This window comes from Crocuta crocuta, unplaced genomic scaffold (genome assembly GCF_008692635.1).
Source record: "Crocuta crocuta isolate KB4526 unplaced genomic scaffold, BGI_CrCroc_1.0 scaffold337, whole genome shotgun sequence".
Taxonomy (NCBI): Eukaryota; Metazoa; Chordata; class Mammalia; order Carnivora; family Hyaenidae; genus Crocuta; species Crocuta crocuta.
The window spans coordinates 4,124,022-4,131,549 of NW_027528873.1; the positions used below are offsets into that span (position 1 = coordinate 4,124,022).

Consider the following 7,528-nt stretch of genomic DNA (forward strand, 5'->3'; position numbering starts at 1 on the left):
ACCTCAGCTTTCTTATCTTTTAAATGAAGATGTTGTCTGTTTTGCTTGAGAAAACAGAAGAACATGACCCCAGGCTAAAAGTAGAAGGACTCAGGTTTCGTAACTGTCACCTTCACACAAGAGCAGTGTACTCCTTAAGTTACTCACTTTTCTGGACCTTATTAAAAGGAGGAGGGCAAACTAGATCGGAGGTTTTCAGAGCATGGATGCCAGGGTTCTTGGCATCCTTTTCGGGGACCAATGGGTCAAAACCGTTTGCGTAACAGCAGTCAGAGCTAGTTCCCTCTTTTCACTCTTTATGAGTGTACAGTCGAGTTTTCCAGAAGCTACTGTGTCTATGACACCATCGCTTTAATAATAACTTGTAAGTTTATTACTGTTACTTTTAAATGGATACATTTAAATATTCCTTTCAATTAAAAGTTATTAAAAAGCAAATACATGCATCTTACATAAAGCCTCTTTAAAGTCCTAATAATTTTTAAGTATAACGGGGTCCTGAGCCCAAAAAGTTTGAGAACCACTGACCCAGGTTTCTCAGAAGACCTGAGGCCAGAAGTTAAGATACCGCGAACAAAGCGGTGATAAAAGGCTTGGTCCCAGCTCTGAAGAAGTTTACGTGTAGCGGGGCTCGGGGGTCGGAAGTCGGCAGGGGGTTGAGGGAGCCGAGACAAACGGTTATATTAACAAGAGAATTTGTGAGAGTGGTAATTTTCGTGACGTCACACAGCAAGGTTCCTGCGCAGCGTGCTCCGGAGCACGGGAGAGCAACACTGCAACAGCACAGAGCCCGGGCTTCACACCGGAAACTCCCCGGAGGCCCTAAACCCTCTCGGCTGCCCCAGCGAGCTGAGGTGCAGGGAGAAGTGCGCCAGGGCGCTAGCGTAAGGTGACGTCACTGGGCCNGCCTCCCCCGACTTAACGTCTCCGCTGCCGGCTCCGCGCCGCCGCCATGGCCGACGTGGAAGACGGCGAGGAGCCCTGCGCCCTGTCTTCTCACTCCGGGAGCGCAGGCTCCAAGTCAGGAAGCGACAAAATGTTCTCTCTCAAGAAGTGGAACGCGGTGGCCATGTGGAGCTGGGACGTGGAGTGCGATACATGCGCCATCTGCAGGGTCCAGGTGATGGGTAAGCGCTGCACGCGAGGCCCGGGCCGAGCTACGGCCTTCGCGGGCGGATTCTGGGCGTGGAGGACGGACGAAGGCTGGGACAGACCCCTGTCCCGAGGAGTGGGGGCGGGGAGCCGGGAATCACGGGTGCTGCTGCGGGCCCAGAGGGCCGCTGCTGCCGCCGCCTGGGGTTCAGCAGGCGCCCAGCGCCCGGAGCTGGTATTCTAGGGATAGAAACGGGCAGTGAGTGAGCTGAAGGATTAAACAAGGTAATTTCAGGTAGTGATGGGTGTGGCCAAGGAAATAAAACTGGATGGTTTAATGGCAGCTGGGAAGAAACCACTTGGGTTTGTGTGGCCAGCTCCATCTCTAAAAAGTAAACCGCAGAGGGGTCAGGGTAAAGGCCTTGAATAAGTAGGGCACTTTAATGGTTGTGATCACGCGCCAAAGTGATGCTCTGGAGTCATTCTCCACAGAAACGACACCCGTAGTTCGCTCTTGAGAGGCGAAAGGAAGAAAATGTTCCTAGCCGTTGCATTTCTGAAATAGCTACTGGTGTTCTGCGGGCTTTTAAGTCTGGATATTTCAGGATGGGTCAGACGGCATTCGCCTGGCTTGAAGGGGATGCAGTGTGGTTCAAGAATATTTAAGGTTCATGGGGATTGAAGAATGTAAGCCCTTTATTCAGAAACATAGAACTTTTTCTGGCCCCTCCCTGTCATAGGATTCCATTTCCTGAAGAGAATCCTGCCCTGCTCTGAGTCAGGCCTTTGTGGAGAGCCCTGTTGTACAAATAAGTCTGAACTTGCTTCTATGATACTTCGAATAAAACTACTGGACTTTCGAATAAAACTTTTCAGAACAGCTTCATCCTTTTATATTTTATATGCTTTCTGCTTTAAGATCTCAGACCACCTTGGAAAAGAGATGCTCTTCTGAATGCCAGTTATGGTTTTAAATAGAGCATTTGAAACTACTGAGAGAATCTTAATGTTTCTTGGGGGTCGGTGGAAAAAAAAACAGGTTCTATAAGTTTGAAAACTTGCTCTGAAAAATCAGAGAATTGGAGAAAATAAACAGAATTTCTCTCTCAAGGGATGGAATTTGAGCCTACCAGAATCAAGAGATTTCTCAATTTACACTCTTTAGACACTTTTGTTTTTTTATTCGTGAGGACTTGCTTCAAAGAGGATTTACAACGAAGGGATTCAGATATTTTTTACTTTTTACTTCTGAAAGAACTTGATTTCAGACACGATCCACTTATTTTGCATATTAGGTCTTGAAAGTACCTAGTTTATTGGCCTGCAGTACAGCCCCTTTACCCCACCTCTTACTTAAGAGCTAGAATCATAATTTCCAGTTTGGGTAGCATTGTTAACTTTTATCCAAGCAATTTAATCTTTTCTTCTTTTGCAAGACAAGCTTTGCTAAAAATTTTATCCCCTAAATGCCCTTTAGTTTAAAATGAAGAATGTTCCCGAAAGTGTGTTTTATATTTCTCCCCAGAGAAAAAGTTTAGATTTGTAGGTAGAAATGCAGAATTCAAAGTAATGGTTGAAATCTTGCAACCCATAAACTTTACTGAGATATTTGGAGTAAGTCAAAGTATGGGCTATAAATGTTTCACATTCAGATTAGCTTTCTAATTACAGCAAGTATTCTGCAACTGTGGATTAATTTTGCAGATTTATAACAGCTGTACTTTGAGTTCAGGAACGTATTCTGGACTAGACCTTTGTATTTTCTTTACGAGGTGTTAAAATCCATTTAGTGGTCAGGTGACAGCAGAAGGAAGTTTGTTTTTCAGACTTCCCAAGCCTAACCCTAGTTAGCATCATTCTAAAAGGAGTTACTGTTATTGTACTCCTTAGAAATGTTTTGTTTTAGACTTTAGGAATATCGTGAAAAGAATTTTTTTCTTTTACTTAAAACTTTAGGAATTTTTATAGATTTAGGTTGGTTTTTGATAATGATTCTAAGTCAAATGTCAGTCAGAGTCATAATCCAGAGATTTCTAGATTCTGTAAAAGAGCCCACTTAATTCCTTAATTTTTCCTTAATATTTCAAATTCCTCCCATACACCTAAATGATTTATTATGATTTCCTGATCCAAGATCTGCCTGTCAGCCCATTCTGATTCGGTTAACACTCTCTGGTTTCCACTCTTCTCCCTTCATTCTGAAAGGAGCAGATGGCACAGTGAGCAAGTGTTGAAGAAGAGGAAACTAGGTTTGCTGGTACTGCTGAGTTTTCAAGTGCCGGAGTAACCCTTCATGGCTATTTCTGTTAACTTGGACATTCGACATACCTTCTGGTGTCTTGTTTTCCTAATTTGTGAAAGAGGTAGTTGGGTACACAGACTATAATTCTGTGATTATATAGAACCAGAGCCATGTTTTCACCGTTATATCATGATCTTTATGATATTTAGTTGCTTGCCTGAGTACCTCCCCATTTCCTGGTGAGACCAGCCAGGGACCCAGACTTGGTCATTTTTGTGTCCCCGGTGCATAACTCCATATACAGAGTAGATACTCAGTAATTGTGGGATTGAAGAAAGCCTCAGGAGGCAGTGGTTGTTTTTAATCCACACCGAAGTGGCCAGGGTGGTGTGTTTTTTTAGGGTAAGAGCATGCAGAGAGGAGCAAACAAATGCCTGAGCATAATCCAGTGTTAAGAAAAGGAGCAGACTTCAGCTCCACTGTGTATCTATTTTTACAGAATTCTTTTTCTCTAATTTATGTTAAAAACTATTTATTTGTTGTTGTCGGTTTGAACTTCCTTTTACCCATCTTGGACTCCTCTTCCAGCTTGTCAGTGAATCTACTTCATTCGTCCGTAAAATATTCTATATTACCTCCTTCATCAGGCAAATAGCAGTCTGGATTAAATTGTGAAAATTAGGTTCCCATTTTAGGTTCCCATTCCTAAAATGTTCTCCTAAGTAAATTATTAAAATACATTGTCATTGTTGGATAAATGTTTTGGACTCAGATATATTTTAAAGGGAGAATTTTTTTTAAAAAGAGAGAGAACCTAGTATTTACAAGAGGTTCTTTAAAAATTAATTTTTATATAGATCATACAGTCACATTCAAAATTTTAAGAAACTATACAGTGAAAACTCCTTCCCATTCCATCTCCTCTTAGGTAGACTTTATTTTTAGTTACTTGGTTATTCCTCTAGAGTTTCTTTATGTGTATATAGGCAAATACCAGTTTATATGTGTGGCTTACTTTAAAAGGTGTCTTGAAAATAAACTACCCCCAAGGTTGATCTATGTGAGCATGCCTAGGGAGCATATAAGAACTTCAGGTATAATGAAGTGTGGCATATTTTTCTCTAGTGTTTGAATTCACCTCGGGGACATCTTTTCATCAGAGCTTGTGAAAATAGAGGGTTGGTAACCCTTGTGAAATTGCTCCTGGTTATAAGTAAATGAGTAGAGTGCCTTGCACTTTATTCATCTTTAAACAGTTATGTTCAGATGAGAAATTAATAGTATGAGTCTTTTATCTCCATCTCTAACCCTTTGGGCTTTTATTTGACTTTGAAGTGTCTGGGTTTTAGAAATTGCATTCTGAGCATCAGAATGAGAATTGCTATTTGTTTACTTTTAGATGCCTGTCTTAGATGTCAAGCTGAAAACAAACAAGAGGATTGTGTTGGTATGTTGTAATTTCATTCTCTTGCTTTTTCAACTGAAGGTTTTCTCTCAGTGGGGATGTTTGAATTTGCGATTAAGATTGACTTTATCAATACACAAAAATAAACTGTAAAGCAGTGATCTATTATTAATATAAAATGTGTTAGTTTTCAAAAGACCTTAATGGAATTAATCTACAAGTTCTTTTTTTTTTTGGCCTGTAATTAAGAAGAATTGATTTATATATGGGCATAGTAAATATTTGATAAAGAAGAAATAATTCTTTTCTGTTACGAAAATTATAAGGAATTACCAAAGCATCATTTAAATTATAACTGTGTTATAGGTCACATTTGGTAGGGTTTTATTTTAATAAAGCATTGCAGTTTTCAGTACTGTTATTATATAGTATTTAACTTTTCAACTAATGTAGAAAAAAATTCTAAGTACTCTCTTTTATAATATAGTTTGTATGGAAATCTATTGAATTTTGCTAATAATCTGGGACTAGAAAAATTGTCGTAGGATAAATATTTTAAGCAATTCAAAAGGTTTTCATGTCCTAGTTCTTGAAGTCCTCACTTGTAGATTGCTATTTATAAAAGCTTTCCTGAAAATGAAAAGTTAACTTTGTACTTTGTGTTTGTGTGGTTTACATATAGCTTTTTAATAATGATTTATTCAGCATTTATCAAATCCTGTTTCTTCTTCCTGAAACAGACTGATTTCTTGCTTCTATACCCTATAACCAATTTTCATAAGAAGTTTTGGGTTTTTTTTTTTTATCCATTGTCTTTCATTGTTCTGTTATCATATAGGTCAAGCAAGGGACAAATAAAGCTCACATTAGAAATTGCATTTCAGATAATGGGTGACTGCCCTTGGTTTAAGAAATATTTAACTTGGGAATTGTGAGGTTTAGGCCACCTTTCTTCGATCACAGAAGGTCTTCTCTTTCCAGCCAGCTCTTTGCAAGGTTCATGTGTTTGTCACATGAAGAATTGCACTGCTTATGGATGACATCAACACTTCTAGAAAATAACTGAGTAGATGTACAGCTGATAATGTTTAGAAGTATGTCATCTATTTATAACAAACTACTATGAACTGAAAACTCAGTATCTTGGTAAATAAAATTCAGGAGGATATTTTTCAATAAAAAAAAGATCAAAAGGTCTCCAAGGTCACTGTATGACTGAGAAGGTCTGGGATCTAAGGAAGGCTCAAGTCCTTTAATCTCCTAACTTCAGGAAGACAGCATGTGGAGCTGTGTAGGGACTGGGGGCCACCACCTCACTCACAGATTCTAAACAATGATGGAAAGTCCCCCAATCCCAGCGCCTCATCTCACTTCTTAAGTGTGTTTTTCACAGGTAAGTTGTTACTTTATAGATAGAAAAAATGTTGACTAATTAGCCATCTTTATTCAAGATTATGAGTCATGATTCTTCATAATATAAAATAGCCTATAATTTTGAGTTTGATAATTCAAATTAAAATATGTAATGTCAAATATTCTTTTTTTTTTCCTCCTTTTAGTGGTCTGGGGAGAATGTAATCATTCCTTCCACAACTGCTGCATGTCCCTGTGGGTGAAACAGAACAATCGCTGTCCTCTCTGCCAGCAGGATTGGGTGGTCCAAAGAATCGGCAAATGAAAGTGGAGGCTTTCTTAGTGCATTTGTATGGAGCCCTGGTGGATCATGTTATCAAGTGCCCTACAAAGGCCAGAACTCTCCAGGGAACTAATTCTTCAAATAGAAGGAGATGGCTTTGTGGTCCTTTGGTACTCCTCAAAGGCATGGTTTAGCATTTTGTTAGTTTTATTTTCAGAAATTCTGTACAATTAAGAAGATAATTTATTAAAGATGGTCTTTCCTACCTCTGTGGTATGTATCACACACACTGCTTAGAAGTGCTTTAAAGGAGGAGAGAGCTACAAATTGAATGACTTTATAATTTACTTATTGGTATCCAAGGGGTTGTGGAAGCACTTCCATTCAGAAGAGAACTTGTTGCATGCTTATAGTTGATCAGTTAAAAAAAAAAAAGACAATGTTACAGAAATAAATAAAGTGCAGTTTAAAACCCCCAACTCTTATCCTTAATTTGTTCCTAATATTTATTTTTGGCTGGGAGGGGGTGATTCATGAAATCTCTGTATGATATAATGAAAATTTTAAGTGTGGACCAGTGAACAGGGTAAATAAAATTTAACCTTCAGACATATGGAATTGCGATGGTCTTTTAGGCTATTATCCTCTATCTTTGGCTCATCAAGAAAACCTAAATCTGCATTCACCTCGCTGTCCAAACATTGAATGGTAAAGAACAGAAGTGTTTGTTCTGGTCAGATTATGTTGTAATTTAACTGTTTAGGTGGAATGTTAATGAGAAAATGTTTACCACTGTAGCATTGGGTCAGAATGTTTATTTTATTACACAGTGTTTTAATAAATGGTTTATTCTGTTTACTTCATTTGAATTGTCATTATTATAGTTTTATGTACAACTTTTAACTTCATGTTAGTAAACTAATATGTCAAGCGAATACTTTAATTTGAAAAAATATTCATATACTCTTATTTGGTAATAATAAAATTTAAAATTTATTACCTGGAAACATAGAAGTGTGAGAAAATGCTTAAATGTTATCAAACTCACTCACATTTAACAGAGGTTATCTTGTAACAGTTTATAGACCACAAGTTTATTTTGAATGATTCCATTAATAAAGGCGACAGGTATGAATTTTGGAAACTAAAATCT

The 7,528-nt window shown here is 38.4% G+C and overlaps 1 protein-coding gene across 2 annotated transcripts; it reads left to right on the forward strand.

The window, feature by feature from the left end:
• Positions 1-908: 908 nt before the first annotated feature.
• Positions 909-7,238, forward strand: RNF7 (ring finger protein 7). Of its 2 annotated transcripts, none has more exons than XM_077756712.1 (3): positions 909-1,127; positions 4,734-4,781; positions 6,299-7,238. In XM_077756712.1, exons 1-3 carry the CDS (start codon positions 953-955, stop codon positions 6,415-6,417), a joined length of 342 nt encoding a protein of 113 aa, XP_077612838.1. In that variant the 5' UTR covers positions 909-952; the 3' UTR covers positions 6,418-7,238. The 2 variants fall into 2 exon arrangements, with proteins under 2 accessions (XP_077612838.1, XP_077612839.1); XM_077756713.1 differs by having other exon boundaries at positions 909-1,120; positions 6,299-6,438.
• Positions 7,239-7,528: the final 290 nt, after the last annotated feature.

Coding starts and splice junctions, on each gene's coding strand:
- RNF7 (XM_077756712.1), top strand. CDS start 953: ATGGCCGACGTGGAAGACGGCGAGGAGCCCTGCGCCCTGTCTTCTCAC. Junction 1,128..4,733: donor CTGCAGGGTCCAGGTGATGG/GTAAGCGCTGCA, acceptor GTTTACTTTTAG/ATGCCTGTCTTAGATGTCAA. Junction 4,782..6,298: donor CAAACAAGAGGATTGTGTTG/GTATGTTGTAAT, acceptor TCCTCCTTTTAG/TGGTCTGGGGAGAATGTAAT.